At 43.9% G+C, this 16,088-nt stretch overlaps 1 protein-coding gene across 1 annotated transcript in view; it reads right to left on the bottom strand.

Annotated features, from left to right (window-relative positions):
- Positions 1–13,163, bottom strand: part of SERINC1 (serine incorporator 1) — an 18,994-nt gene extending 5,831 nt beyond the window's left edge. The window contains exons 1-7 of the mRNA XM_018571041.1: positions 12,994–13,163; positions 5,410–5,571; positions 5,130–5,323; positions 3,566–3,645; positions 954–1,091; positions 598–767; positions 144–234 (exon numbers count right to left, since the gene is read on the bottom strand). Of these exons, the coding sequence (XP_018426543.1) occupies positions 144–234; positions 598–767; positions 954–1,091; positions 3,566–3,645; positions 5,130–5,323; positions 5,410–5,571; positions 12,994–13,032 (874 nt within the window). The 5' untranslated portion in view covers positions 13,033–13,163. The remainder of the gene's footprint in view (positions 1–143; positions 235–597; positions 768–953; positions 1,092–3,565; positions 3,646–5,129; positions 5,324–5,409; positions 5,572–12,993) is intronic.
- Between the last annotated feature and the right edge of the window lie 2,925 nt (positions 13,164–16,088).

The raw sequence follows: 16,088 nt of genomic DNA, 5'->3' as shown, positions 1-16,088 counted from the left end.
TCTATATACATACACACACACACACACACACACACACACACACACACCTATCCATAGCTCTCTCTATATACATACACACACACCTCTCATATATATATATATATATACATATACACATACACACACCATACTTATATGAATACCTGGTTCATTTGTCATGGCTGACCAGGTTAGATACATTGTGTAAATAGTTATCACAGATGACTGTAGAAGACCGGATCTAGGCTGAGATTCCTATAGGGTAAAAACACAAATTAAACATAAATTAAAACATAAATGTGTTGCAACAATCTGTTTTTAAATATCTTTTGCAAACCTATTCTCATGGTAAGCTAAAAAGGTTACCTTCCAATTCTTAAGGTAGACATAAAACAGCTCAAGACTGAGGACATGTACCACTGGAAAACTCTCTGTATTGAAGCAAAAGCTTTATTTTATCTTTAATGTGCTATTATTGTATTGACTGGAGTTCTGCTTTAACTACAGTGCAGCCTATACCCATCAAGAATATCTAAGATAGATCAACACATGGTGATAGGGTTTTATCTGTTACACTACCACAGCTGTTGTGTTCTGAAAAGGGCAAAATGAACCTACCTGGATTTTGGGCAGAACGGACATTACAGAGGATCCAACACACAAAAGCATATTCACACTGATAAAAGCTTTGTTTTCAGCACAGCCTTCAGGATGCGTGTAGTAAACATAGAAAAGCACCACTGCAACCAGTGATAGGGCATAGTTGATGGCAGTAGCGGAGAGCAAAGCTATGGAAAGAAAAGATACAAAATCAGTATTTCATTATTTAAACATGAACAAAACATTTTAGCCCCATGTGTTTTTAGGTCATCTGACTGTATAAACATCCAACACATAATTATATCTATAGATTAGGTTTGAAGTCTGCTAGTTATGACTTTTTACATGACTAAAAGTATTTTGGTGTTGCTCACCTGCATACCAGCACCGAGAATTTCCCTCTTCCATCTTTTCAACCCAGGATTCATTCCATGAGTGAGCAAAGTCAATCAGCAGCACAAGCTGGATAAGAATGAAACAAAAAGCACCACCCATACCAACATAGAACCAGACTGCAATCAAGAGGAAGCATCCATGAAGTGTATGTCAGGGCAAGATAAAGAAAAAAAATAAAAAATGTTTAGTACTATATACCAAAACTAGATACAAAACATGCACATTCCCCCATGTTTCAGCCCTTTAAAATATCCCACAAGTTCAGAAAAATACCTGTTTATCAGACAGAAATCCAGTGTCCTCCTAACGTGGGGCTGACAACACTGCTCTGAAATACCAACCAGTGTTTTCAGCCCTGCCTGCTGAAAACTAGGCCTATCCAACAATATACCTTGTCCCTCTCAACACGCATAGGCGGATTTCTTTCCCAGCAAAACAGTGCTGCGGCATTGACCCACCCGCTGTGTGTAAGGAACGGGCTCTTGGGAGATGAGGTTCTGGGGGTGTGGGAAATGAGCTCCCAGCAGCTGCACCTGAAATAATTTTTCAAGCCTGGTGATAAAACCTGTTTGTCCCTACAGGAAAAGGGGTAAAAGAACAAAATATAGAGCTGGGACATGATTTAAAGGAGTGAGGGAGATTTGGGGGTAAAGGTCTATACAAATCCTTTAACTGAACACACTCAATATGAATTGCCCACATCAGTTTCTCAAATTGTGTCCCTTAAAGCAAAGACTGCACATGAAAACATCTGTATACAAATGTTATATTCTCAAAATGTTTAACACAACTGTCTTTTCCATCTAAAATAAGATATTAGCATTATTTTCACTACTACACTTGAAACGTCTGCCATTTAAAATTCAAAGTTCCTTATTATGACTGTGGCCCTTACTACTTCAGAAAGGTGGCCTGACAGGAAGAAAAATGGAGAACTATTGAGGTCTATACATCCTTATGTACAGCTTTGACAACCTTCCATACACAATGACCATTTGTTTGAATCTAAATGACACAGAGCAATAAGGAATCCTTCATTTGTACTGAATGAGTAATGCTAGTTTTACATTTTAACCCCTTCATGACTGAGGCCTTTTTTTTTCATTTTTTGCACCCATGTTATATTCCAAATTTTAGGCCTGAAAATTACTTAAAACCCCCCAACATTATATATTTTCTGAATGCCAAGACCCTATAGAATAAAATGGTGGTAGTTGCAAATTTTTATGTTGCGCAATATTAGCGCAACTCCTTATTAAACCCCAATATTTAGTGAAAAATTTAATTAAATGCCCCAAAACACAACAAAATACCCATTTTTTTAATGAAATATAAAATATGAGGTTACAACGAGTAAAACGATACCAAACATGCCCAGGTTACAAATTGCGTGCATCCGTAAAACGGCGAAAAACCCCAGTACCCCAAAAAGTCCATAGAAGACGCTTTAAAAGCCCCCATAGGTCATCAATTTAGAGATACCCCAAAATACTGGCCCTAGAATTATTGCTCTCACTCCGTGCGCGGCGATACCCAACATGTGTAGCGCGTTCGTCGTTTTAATACGTAGGCACACCCGACGTGTGTTTACGTGGCGACGCGCGTGCTCGCGGGGGCCTTTTCAATTTTTTTTTATTATTATTATTAGATTTATTTTATTTGAATTAAATTCTTTGGGACGTAGAAGCGATCTGGCGACAGGCAAGTCGCCAGGATCGCTTCTGTTGTAAAGCCGACAGTCGGCTCTACAAGTTTAAACAGAGTCCCGGCGGCAAAAGTCACCGGGAGTCTGTTTAAACAGCCCCGATGCTGGCGACGTACACTGTACGTCGTCAGTCACGAAGGGGTTAAGCCATCCTATTAAAAAGGAGAACTATGGGGTCGGGGCTTTTCCCCATAGTTCTCTTAAGGGTAACCAGAGGACATAAACTAGCGTCCTCCCGTTACCCAAGGCTCAGTATACCATGAGCTACAGTTCGCAGTATATTGAGACCGCCACAGCCGGGACGGATTCCCGACATTACTGTCGAGATCCAACCAGCTGCATGAGTGACAGCTGGCTCTGCCTATCTAGAGGCAGAGCCAGCTGTACCCGCCCCCTCCCCCGTCCGTTCCGCCAGTCAGCGCTGGAGGATCGGAGCGGGGAGGTAGGGAATCCCTGCAGGGAGCCGTGAGCGACAGTTACGGCTCTGCAGGGACAGGATCGAGAAGTGAGCGAGCAACGGTATGTGTTCACTCACTTCCCGATCTATTAAGCCGACATGTGACAGTTTAATTGTCACAGGTCGGCTCAAACTATGTGGTTGAGTGAAAAATCACTCATCTCATAGTTCTCCTTTAATTACGAGCATGGAAGTCTGAATCAACTTTCCACACCAGCTCAGGAATTTGGCGACTACACACTGAACAGACTACATTTAGGCTTTTACTAAGGAAATATCTGGAGGAACAACCAATCAGAATGTGGCCCTAATTATTCTGACTCCAATACATTTCTACCTCTGGGATGCCCTGCACTAAACAAATGTAATAGTAGATACATACATACCAATACAAATAAATGTAGTCACAGGGTGTAGTGTTATCTCACCTGTTGTAAAGGGTCCTTCTGGGATGAAAAATGCTCCAACAGTAATTGCAATGGCTGCAGCAAACTTAAAGAACCAAAAGCTGGAGAAAGAAAGTACAGATTATTATGTGTAATGGTATACTTCTTTTGATATTAATATTCACTCATGGGGGGGACACACACAATGTAGTCAGTTTTTCTTACACTAAATGCTGGATATAATACTTGGAGCATCCACCTTGGTGCCAACACATAATATAAAATAGCAGCACAGTAGTAAGATGATTTTATCGATGCTTTAGTTCTGGATAGGGTGAACCTGTCTTTTTTTTAACTTGTGTCCCACGCAAGAGATCTCCATTCACTTCATGTCCTGTAGACACAACAGGAAGAGGAGATCTCTCCAATATGAGGACAATCCCCTCTGTACATTACTTTTCTGAAGTAAATCTGCATTGGATCCAACTCCTGTGTCTTATTGAAGAGTTAAGCTGTCTGTGGATTCTGCTGAGTCAGCAAGTGGCGATATTGTCCAGATGGACTGATCTAAGGAGGTATGTCATTGCATAAACTTTTGGAACAGAACACTGACATCCTTTGAGCAGATCCGCCATGGTCATTTTGATAATCAGGAGTCCCACACCGCCATCTTCATTTTATCCTAGAATTCAACTCCCCTCCCCTCATAAACTGCCATATAATTAAAGAGAAAGACGATTAGTGCATCCTAACAGAGTGAGAGCTGAGAGGTAGTATAACAGCCTGCGAGTTTTTAAAGAAGAACGCCGGGTAAAGAAACACTTACCCTTGAAGTGGGGCTACCCCCACGTGGCAAGGGTTCAGTGCTTGTTTTGTCTAGGGGGTTCAAATAAAGCATTGACTGCTCACCTCTCTTTCCCTCTGCTACAGATAGAGAATGCCCCTTGGCATTCTCAAATCGAATGTAGGTCATGGTGTCTGATGATGGCCATCTAGCATGAAACCATCATATGCAGCTTGAAATACAGACATAGTTCCAGAATATTTGTAGCCCTCCTCAACATAACACGTCTGATTAGACTTTCTCATTGATCCTAAACCACCATACTCTTTAGAAGCAATGGTTCCCATACAATGCACTGATGTTGGCTACAGGCCTGACACACCTCTATGTATCTTGGAATAAATGGTCCTATAATATTAGTAGCCATTTTCAGCACAACCTGCCTGGTTATATTTTAGCTGGTCCCCAAATCCTACTCCGCTGAAGCCATAGTTTCCATACACACTACACTATTGATGGCCAACTAGCCTAAAACAGAAATAAACCGTTTGGAATGGATGGCTCCATAATATTAGGCTGTATTTGTACATCAGCAGTTCTAGATGTACAGCTGGCCCAGAGGCATGAAGGAATGATTTGCATCTAGTATGCTAAAATGAGGAGTGGACAAACTTTCTGTGTCATGGAAGTGAGACATGCAAAAACCTTTTGTTGTATGAAGACTCTATTGTGCTTTGCATTTTATTATAAACAAACTATTCACAAAAGCTACTATTGTCAATGTTTACATTTGAAAAATAACAAACAAAAACTGTATCTTACCCGTTATGCACAGAAGCCCGGGGATCCTGGCTACTCTTCACTTTAATCATAAGAAGGGAAAAGAGGAGGAAAAACATGGCCATCCCAAAGCAAACGCGATATACAGCTTTGTACCCAACCAGCACATCACAGTTAACATGGACACTCACTCCTGGGATTGAAGAACCGGTTCCATCCTCACAAAAGCCAGGAATCTGCAAAATGGAAAGTGATTTCCTAAACCTCTCAGAACAGTACATATCACAACACTCATTCTTATTTTCATTTACAGCTTTCAAACCTTTTTAAGATGTTCCTCCATCCCTGGAATCAACATGACGCAGGCAACTCCAACTCCAAGAAGTAAAAAGGCAGCAAAGAGAAGTCGAGTGACCGTGGAATTGTTCCCACTTGGGCAGCAGCGGCACAGTAGGCATGGTGCACTGCCACACAGGCAGGGAATCTGGAAAAGAGATCATGATTAGAACACACCTTGACCCACAGTACTTAATATAGAAAAATATAGCTTAGTCATGGCCTACAGTATAGCCTATAAGCTTCAGCACTAGGCCAGATCCAGCTCTCTGACATCACAAGTTATGATTGTGGTAAAAGCTTATCTTTAGGCCTCATTCACACAGCTAAGTGTCGGCCCGTACAGATCCGCGCGTCATGCACGGCCATATCGGGCCATTCCTGGAAAGGACAGGTGCTGCGTGTTATTGTACGCAGCAGCCTGTTCTTCTCTATGGGAGTATGCAGCCGTACGCTCACCCAAGTTGCACATTCGAAGGATGCATCCGAGAGCGGACACCCGCACGGATGTGCAGTTCAGATGAGCGTACGGCGGTATACTCCCATAGAGAAGAACAGGCTGCAGCGTACAATCACACACAGCACCTGTCCTTTCCGGGAATGGCACGATATGGCTGTGTACGCCACACGGATCTGTACGGGCCGACACTAAGTTACGTGAATGAAGTCTTAATGATTACACTGAAAATCCTCTATTCCTAGGACACACTGTGTAAAGTATAATATGTAAAGGAATTAGAAGACATGATTACTTCTAACAAACCCATTATTTTAGCCCAAGTTAAAGTTTTGTTTTCATTTTGTACAGAGAAGGGTTAAAGTCCATCAGGGTTTTTTTTTTGCAGGCTATGTACCATTAATGAGATCTATCTTCACGTCCCGTCTTAGAGACACAACAGAATGTTAGAAGACATTTCTCTGAGACAGTTGTCACCAGAACAGCTGCCCACATTAAAATATTTCCTCTCTATTTCTGTTCCCATGACAACTGCAATTTGTTTTTATTTTCTCCCACTTTGAGTCTTGGTGACATTGGTCATCAAGACCAACAGAGAGGGCAACTCTCCAGCTGATTGGAGTATCACTTTAAAGAAGAACTCTGGGAAAAGAAAAAGCTTACCCTTGCAGTTGGCTACCCTCGTACTGCAAGGGTTAAGTGCTTGTTTTGTCTAGGGGGCTCAAATAGAGCAGATATACTCACCTGACCCTCGGCCCCATGGCGGTCACCTTCCTGTCCCTCGGTGTCCTCGTGTCTAATGCAGGTCAGTGGACATCAGCGGTACTTAGACCATCAGAGCCCCAAGGGAGAAGAAACTGCGGGGACCGGCAGGACTGAGGATCAGGTAAATAAATGTGCTTTGACTTCTCTCTGTGCTCTGGTTGTCCAGCAATTAACATCAGAAACTGCCAGCCATTTACCAGCCACATGTCTTGTGATTGTAAAGCCTGACTGGGAAACACGTTCTCTCGGCTCCGATGCTGTAAAAGATGGAAACTGCACAAGGGGGGCCGAGTAACACCATGAGTTGCATTGTGTCGCTGCTTAATGGCTGGCAGTTTCCAATGCTGATTGCAGAACAACCAGACTGGGGACAAATGTCAAATATGGTGGAATGCATGTATCAAGGTACATGTGATATTTGACTGTTTAATGTTCATAGATTAATTCTAGGGTGAACTTCTACTTTAAATACGCATGATCATTTATTGCTTAACAGCATGATATTTAACTCCTATGGTAAAATGTAACTCCTCTGCAATACATTTCCATTTGGCAGATGGTTATATGTCATGCTCACAAGATAAAGTCTTCCAGATAATCCAGCCTTTGTCTGGTAAAGCCAGTAGTAATAATTCACCTTACGCACAAAAACATAGAAAGAAGACCTAACCGTGGAACTGAAGGTCACCTAACAGAATTTGTACACGCTGCATACAGATTGGGCAGTCTACTGACTACAAACATCGGGTTGAGCGCCCCACAGAAGATTGAAAATTGTGTGGGTTCTAGATTTTCACACCATTCATTGTTGTTCTGGAGAGACAAGTGTACGTTTGCTTATCACAGCATGATATGCTTATATATTAAGCAAGACGTAGTGGCTGAGGGTGAGGTGTGTCAGGTGAGAGTATTGTGACTGGATTTTTTTGCAGACAATTACCTAAACCACCATAACTGACCAGTACATTAGTACAGCAATAAAGAAGCCTGGAGCCAGTAAAATCCTCAACCGTCCTGATTAATAATGACCTGAAACGTGACGCATGTATACAGCTCTTGTAGAAGTATTGTGACTGCCCGCTGAGGGATGTGGGCAGATAGGGCGATTGCGGGTGGGTATGGCTCAGCTCTGGCGTAGTGGGCAGTCGATTTCTAAGTAAAACTACAACATCCTATCCCCTTACAGCCAAGGGAGGTGCCATCTTAGCCTCTATTTGGATTCCAGTTTCCGTGCTGCTGAACATGTGATCAGCTAGAACACCAGCCATTCAAGGCCTTGAAAGTTCAATTGAGAGCAGAAATAACCACACTGGCAACCTTGACAGCTGGCATGCCTTGAAAACAAAAAAATCTGTTTTGGGAAACATTAAATTGGTGGGTGAAGTTTTCTTTTCTTTTTTTTTAATGACAGAGGTCACTCAGTATTTTGTGTACATACAGAAGAATGTTTTTAATACAAGGACCTACTATAAACATAAAAGACTGTTAACCCTAAATCCTTTCAGGTAACCTAGTGAGTCACTGATCTAGAACAACCATGCAGCCAGAAGTCGGAATTACCTTTCTGCATGCTAGGTGGTAAAACCATGATCAAGAAGACAGATATTGCCTACGTTAGGGGTAGGCAATCTCGGCACCCAGCTGCTGTGAAAGTACAAATCCCAACATGGCTCGACCTCTAGAAGTCATGCTCGTCAGACTTGCAATGCCTCACGGGACTTATAGCTCCACAAGAGCTGGCGTGCCAAGGTTGCCTACACCCGGATTACATGCCTAAACATAATCAGCCAAGAGTGGCTGGTTATCTTTAGGTGGATTTGCAAAACTCTTTCCTTGAAGTGAGGTGCCTACACATACTTAAAGTAGCTTTCATTCCCTTCTCTGCAGCCAAGTTTGCCCAGCTCCTTCCACATATTCCTACTGGACAGTGAGGCACGCCATTATAGTAATGGGTAGCATTCTAGCAAAGAGGAGGCAATGCAAGCTGCTATTGTTATGTGCAGATAACCCTAGGTATCTGTGCTTTACACCTGCTAGCATCTACATTATTATTTTATTAATGGCCAATCCGCTTTGTGCCAGCTTCCCGGCCAATCAGGAAGCCAGGCAGCAAGTCATTACCCGCCGCCCGGCTTCCTGATTGGCTGGGAAGTCGGCTCCATGTTCTCTTGCAGCACTACCAGTCAGAGGAAAATCTCCCTCTGACTGTTAGTTCCAGTATCGGGGATAGGCATCGGAGCATTTGGGCGAGTACAAGTACTCACCCAAATACTTGGTATCGGTGCATCCCTAATTTTGGTACCACCCAGCTAAACAAAAGTCAATCGAAAAAAATGTTAAAAAGCCAGGTGGAAATCTGTTGGCTAAACAGTGGCTGCATCCATTAAGCTGCATGCCCCGTTTGGGAAATCAGACAACCGCAGGTGCTGGCTGGCTATCTGGATACAATAGCCGGCAAGGAAGATTCCTTCATCCATGCTGTTTAGTGTGGATGGGGAAGTCGAGTGATTTCTCTCAATCAGCCCTGTGTATTGGCCAGCTTTAGCTGTATTGAAGCATTTTGCCTAATCGAAGTGCTGATTACCAAAACTTCTGGAAGAAGGCCAACCCGTTGAATAATGAATCCTGTTGCTTTATTTGATGTAATCCTAAAAGGTGCCCATACACCTTACGATTATCGGCTGATTTTTGTATGCGATCGCGTTTTCATCCGATATTCGTAAGGTTGATGGGCAGTGTATAACCGCAAATTCTGTACAATCGATCGACTTAACTATCCAGCAGGTTAGAAAATTTTGGCCGATAGTACAATGTTCGCAAGGTTGGTGGCGTTTCTGTACGTCAAAATTAGAACGATTAACACTGCTCATGCACAAACAAAAATATGCGGGGTCGATTACCGCAATTCGCCCAGGTGCTTTCTTTTAATTACAGCTGATCCAACCTTGTGATAATCGGGTCAGGAAGGGACGGCTGTACGAAAATCGTACGACGGTTCGATCATCGAGCAAGAAGTTTCGTCCGATGATTGCAAGATGTATGAGCCGCTTAACAGCATCTTTGTAAAGGTGCCCATACACTGCTCGATTCTCGTACGAGAATCGTGGGAAATCCCGAGATCGTACGAGAATCGAACAGTGTGAACGAAGACGTGCGACCGTTTCTACTGTACGGTCGCACGTCTTTTGTCTAAGGAGCATGTTAGAAAACCAGCCGAGAATCGTACGATTTTCGGCTGGTTTGAACGGTGCTCAGGAGACAAATGCCGAACGGGCCGGTGTGCGCACGCGCACACTGCCCGTTCAGCATTGCGGTCATCGGAAGCCCGCCCCTCAGGGGGGCGGGCTTGCGATGATCGAGAGTACGATCTGCCTGTCCAAGATGGGCAGATCGTACGTTTTTTTAATCACTTTACAATCATCGCAAGACTAAGGTCTTGCGATGGTTGTACAGTGTATGGCCACCTTTACACGACAGTTTTCTGTACTTAGCAGGAAATAGAACAGCCTGTCGCATTTGCTTTGACAAAGGGAGAATACAAATCAAGTCATCCTTGAGAGGTTACACAGCACTAGAACAATTTTAAAGTTAAGATTCAGATTAGAACGGATAAGCAGCTCTAGGAACTCCCATATTTATGTCCTTATAGGATCACTTTATATTGGTGTCACAGACAGATTGTGTCCAATGTGGCTGATCCTAGAAGAAGGAAAGAAGCAACTTAGCTACTTCCTGTTTACATGATCAGCTCTAAAACATGATATCCCCGGCCTGCTGAAACATTCATTCATCACATGTGAAGTCTTGGCTGCATTGAAGAAAACAAAAACCTGGGCTATGACTTGTATGGAAAGCAATGCACAGCATCAAATGATTGAGCAAGATAACGGTAATCAAATCTGCATTGATGAAGTCCAGGTATCTGCATGACAATGTATTTCAAGTACAAATCCCATGTGGATGGTTCACATGTATTCGATAATACAAAATCACCTGCACTCCATACAGACCTTGGATGAGAAGTTGGTGCTTGAAGTGACAAAGATGGCGCCATGTGGGGAAGGAGGGGGCGTGACGGGCCATTTAAGTGAATGGCATGGTAGCCACATCCTCCGGCCACAATGCGATCCGCCGCACGGGATCGCAAGGCACATTGTGCCTGCGGTTCGATCCTGTGCGGTGCGATCAAAATTCTGCAAGCACTTGAATAGCCCGCCACGCCCTCCCCTGCAAAAAAATGAGTCGGCCGCAACGCGAGGCAGTGCGTTCTGGCCAAAATCGTCCCGGAATGCACTGCATCTAGTGTGACTGAGCCCTAAACTCAGGAGTTAAATCTAAAAATGCATTCAAGTACCATAATTATTAACAAAAATGTATCTTATTTATGTATCACTCAGCTGTAGACCCTCAAATCATCTCTGAATTGGGCTGACAGTGTCCTTCCTTCTGGAGGGTGGCTACTTTTATTTCCCATGGTCCCTGTGTGTGTTGTAAAGTAGTCACCGCTCCAAGCTCACTCCTATGATGGACTATCTCATGTTTAGTTTACCTATTTGTATCGTGATTGTAGTCCATCATGGGAGTGAGTTCGGAGCGGTGACTACTTAACAACACACACAGGGACCATGGGGAACAAAAGTAGCCACCCTCCAGAAGAAAGGACAGTGTCAGCACCAGTTCAGAGAGGATTTGATAATTTGCAGTTTTAATGCCACAGTAATAAAGTTTGCACCAAGTGGATCCTTTTCCTGTGCCAGTTCCTCTACTATGCATAAGGGAGGTGTTACCTTAACAAATGAATCCAGTCCTGAGATCAACACAACTCTGCTACAAAGCACGGCCCTACCTGGCAGGGCAAGAGACCTGAATTTATTTTACTGCAATTCAGTAACCTTTATAGGTCTAGCCACTCCCACCCTGTGACTGGACAGTGAAAGGAGGAGTGTACTGTTGAGTTTATCTCTTACTTGCTCCGTTCTCTCCTCCTATCAGCTTGCTCCTGCAGCACAACTGACTGGCTTGTTGTGCTGTTCCTCCCTCACCCAGTTTAAGATCTGCTGTGAACCAGACTACAAGAACCAGATACCAAGTCAGAATCAGGTGCCTACTCTGCGTGCATAAAAGCAATACATTTAAGATCGTATTCATGAATACAGAGCTAAAAAACATTGCCTGCGTTCCGGTCCACTGCAAACACAAAACAATTAAGCGAGCAGCATTTGTTTTGCGTTTGCATTGGACCGGAACACAGACAATGTTTTGCCACATGTCCGGTCACACTGCGGGTGGGGGGCGTGGCTGCAGTGCCATTGACTTCAATGCACCGCCACGCCCCAGAACGAAGGGGGACGTTGTGTGAGCAATTGCGGTGCGTTCCAGTAGCTACCACTCTGGAACGCACCACAATTGGTGCGAATGGGCCCTTAACTAGACAAGGGAGGAGTAGCAGCAACTGGAGGAAGTCTGTGCTATCTTCCTGTACATATAGAGGGGGATTTATCAAAACTGGAGCAAACAAAATCAGGAGCAGCCATGCATAGTAACTAATTAGCATCCATCTTTCATTTTCAAATCTTAACTGAACAAACTGAGGAGAGAAGCTGATTGGTTGCCATGCATAGCTGCTCCATTTTGTCTGCTCCAGTTATGATAAATTTCCCTCACAGTATATAATCTGAGGGCCCATTCACACCAATGCTGTTCCATGTGAGGAATGCAAGCTACAACACAGCAGCAGGTGTGTTGTCATTCATTTGAATGGCACCCTAAATGCACCTACTAGCCACAATCGCTCCACCATGGTGCAGTGCGTGGTACCGCAATACCAGTGCTTGTGGTTGAAAAAAAAAGTAGTGGGGAGGTAGCAGTCAGTCACATTTTTGCACGGGCTGATGCAAGTCCCCTCTCCTCACTACTAATGACCACTGTCACAGACATAGAACATGATGGGAAGAGAGAATTTTACAGTGATCACCAGAAAAAAAAAAATCGAGGGGAAATCTTCAAATGGGGACATGTGTTCCAGTGACTACTAAGAGAGGATTTCCCTCACTATGGATAGATTTTCTTACGCTTCCTACTGTGTCACCAGGACAGGAAGTGAAAAGAACCCTAATTAAAAGGAACACAGTTTAATTTTTTTTTTTTTTTTTAAACTACAGTGTTGTAACCTTTCTTTACAGTGAAACTGGCTTTACATATACCTGCCTGGAGTCAAATATACCAAAACTGACGCATTAATAATACACTTCTTTAAGAGTTTTACCTAAAACGACATATATACAATATATTTATATATATCACATTGTGAGACCAGCCCTCCAACCCCAGAATGAGCCCCGTAATTACCCAGCTCGCTGCGGTGCACAGGCCTAGGACTCCCCCCATGTCAGCCTCGGTGTCGCACAATAAAAATGGAGCCTTGCTACAAAATCCCTGTTTACAAATGAGAGAAGCAGTACTAGTACACAACCCAGCCTGTCACTTCCGTCTCTGGGGCCGCCTCGACTCCGTATGGTAATGAGCCTGACAAGGGAACATGTTCCTTCTTTTACAGCCATTTTGTTGAAGACTGGCGTTATTATAATAAGACAAAGCCTACAGTATGATGGCCTCCTTAATCGAAGACCAATCAGCATAAAACTCTTTGGCCTCTTGTGTATCACAGCTGAACTGTCTACGGGTCACGTGTTGGTTGAGTGTTGTGGTCGGTGACGTCATGTCAGCTGCCTGCTGTTATTCTGGAAGGTTGTGTGTTATGTATATTATAGTACAGCCTGTTCAGAACCTCCTTCTCCTCTCCCGTGTGCAGTGTCATCCCACCATGCTGGTGGATAGTGGGGAGGGGCTAATTGCAATGTGAGCCTGGACCCCTGGAGTAGGGTTGCCACCTTTTCTTCCATCGAAACCCGAACACTCTAGCGACACACGGAAATTTTCTTGGAAGAATGAGTTGCGGCTTTTTCATATGTAAATATCACAGTTGAGACTATTTTCAGTGGGGGGCCAGTAGCCCCTAACTTAATTTTGGTTTCTCCTGTGTGCCTGACATCTTGTGTCCGGGTTTCTGCTGCCATGAAACCCGAACACAGCATTCAAAACCCGGACTGTCCAGGTGAATCCTGGACAGGTGGCAACCCTACCCTGGAGAGCTGTTTGCAAGCAGACACCTTCCCTGAGCCTGCTTCATAACCCAGGCAGCTGAGTACACCAAGCACACCTTCTGAGAGATCTGTTTTAATTACTTGAAATGCAAGAAGCTTGTAAAATATATATATTTATTTTATTTTTTTTGCTGCATAATCTGAAGGTGAGAGTCTGCACTGATATAGTGACCCCTTTCAGTTTTTATTACAGTCACTAGAACATTTTTAAAGGAGAACTCCAGGAATTTACAAACTTAACCCGTGCAATGGGGCTTCCTCCGCACTGTAAGGGTTAAGTGCTGCTAGACAAGTCTCTACAGCCTCTTTTCCCTTAAGGTGGCCATACACTTTACAACCATTGCAAGACCTTAGTCTTGCGATGGTTGTAAAGTAATTTAAAAAAACGTACAATCTGCCCATCTTGGACAGGCAGATCGCACTCTCGATCATCGCAAGCCCGCCCCCCTGAGGGGCGGGCTTCCGATCACCGCAATGCTGAACGGGCAGTGTGCGCATGCGCACACCGGCCCGTTCGGCATTTGTCTCCCGAGCACCGTTCAAACCAGCCGAAAATCGTACGATTCTCGGCTGGTCTTCTAGCTTGCTCCTTAGACAAAAGACGTGCGACCGTACAGTAGAAACGGTCGCACGTCTTCGTTCACACTGCTCGATTCTCGTACGATCGCGGGATTTCCCGCGATTCTCGTACGAGAATCGAGCAGTGTATGGGCACCTTTAAGCTCCGGCAGTCTAAGGATCCGAGATGTCATCACATACATTCACTTGCATTGGACGTAAGGGCGTCGAAGGACATTCCACTGCCAGAGGTGAACAGTCACTGTCGCGGGACCAAGGATTGGGTGAGTTTATCTTTTTCATCAGTGGGCCAAAATGTAAAAAATTTATAATACAGCGGTCTATACAGTATATCACACGGTATAATAACAGTCTGTACTTTTAATTATTAAAAACCATGATACATAATTACAATAAAACATTTTTTTAAAACTTTTTTATTTACTTTCCCTTTAAGAAATAGCCTAAATATTTAAATAATAAAGGCCAAAAACAGACATTAAATAATACAGTGCATTTACAACAAAATAATTTACTTACCAAAATGTTTTTCCATCTAGTGCGCGCTTCTGTGGATTCTTACCCTGCTTTCTCTCCTCATTGCGCAGGGGAGATATCCGTGGGGGATCAGGAAAATCATCAATTAGAGATGTTTTAAAAATAGTTTTATCTCTATTTAAATTACAGTAAAAAAAAAAAAGTATGTTAAGGGGATGCTCACTGGGGACAGTATTGGGTTCATACTGTCCCCAGTGAGCACCCCCCACATCATTTTTATAGGGATGGTAATGATTAAAATGTTCCTGTTCGATTAATCACATTTTTTTTAAATCGATTAATCGACTAATTTCGATTAATTATAACGCACATACAGAGGGGGGGCTCACCAGGGTAGCAGGGCTCTCTGGGGTCTAACCAGCCTTGTTAGAAAAACAGCTGACTGCCTGGACAGAACATATCAGGGAAGGTGACAGGAACAATAAATATATATGTATAATGTACTTACTTATGTGGGTCTGGGAACCAGATGTGAACCGGCCTGTGAGGAGGATCAGGAGGTCCAGAATGTATGTTGAATGGCGGCAGCCTCAGGCAATATATCAGCCGCCATTCAACATACATTCTGGACAAATGCATCTCCCACCCACAGTTCTATCGTCTACATCGTAACTCGATGTAGGCGATATAACTTACTGACCAAGGACAAATGTGAGTCCTGAGGTTACACAGGTTGAGAACCACTATACTAGACAGGGGGGTAGATAAGGGGGGGATAGAGGGGTTCAAACCCCCCAGAGTGTCCTGGCAGTGGCTAGCGAGGGGAGGGCAGAGGGGGGCACGTACTCCCGGCCGTTTAACAGCGTTCTGAAGGCTCCAGAGAAGGGCCCATGTAAAGGGATTGTGGGGATATACCTTAAATGATGCCTCTTAATCCGATCTTCTTCTTTCTTGATGTTTTCATCTGTCCCACCAGCAGTGCGGCGGATCTCCGTCCAGCGCTGACTCCTCTGAGCTTGCTGGTACTTACTGTCCCACGGTGTCTGCATGCGGGTGCACGCGTCCATAGACTTACCTTGCGTCTCTCCTCGACTCCCGGCCAAAAATCCGAACTGCGCATGCACCTGCCACAGGATGCTTTGCGGCCGCCCGAGCAGGTTCGGATTTTCGGACGGGAGCGCGCGGGGAAGACACAGGTAAGTTTAAACTGCTTTGAAAGCGCAA

Source organism: Nanorana parkeri, unplaced genomic scaffold (genome assembly GCF_000935625.1).
Source record: "Nanorana parkeri isolate BGI_ZX_2015 unplaced genomic scaffold, ASM93562v1 scaffold1658, whole genome shotgun sequence".
Classification (NCBI taxonomy): domain Eukaryota; kingdom Metazoa; phylum Chordata; class Amphibia; order Anura; family Dicroglossidae; genus Nanorana; species Nanorana parkeri.
The sequence above is the reverse complement of the archived record's forward strand: the minus strand, read 5'-3'. Positions and strand labels throughout refer to the sequence as shown.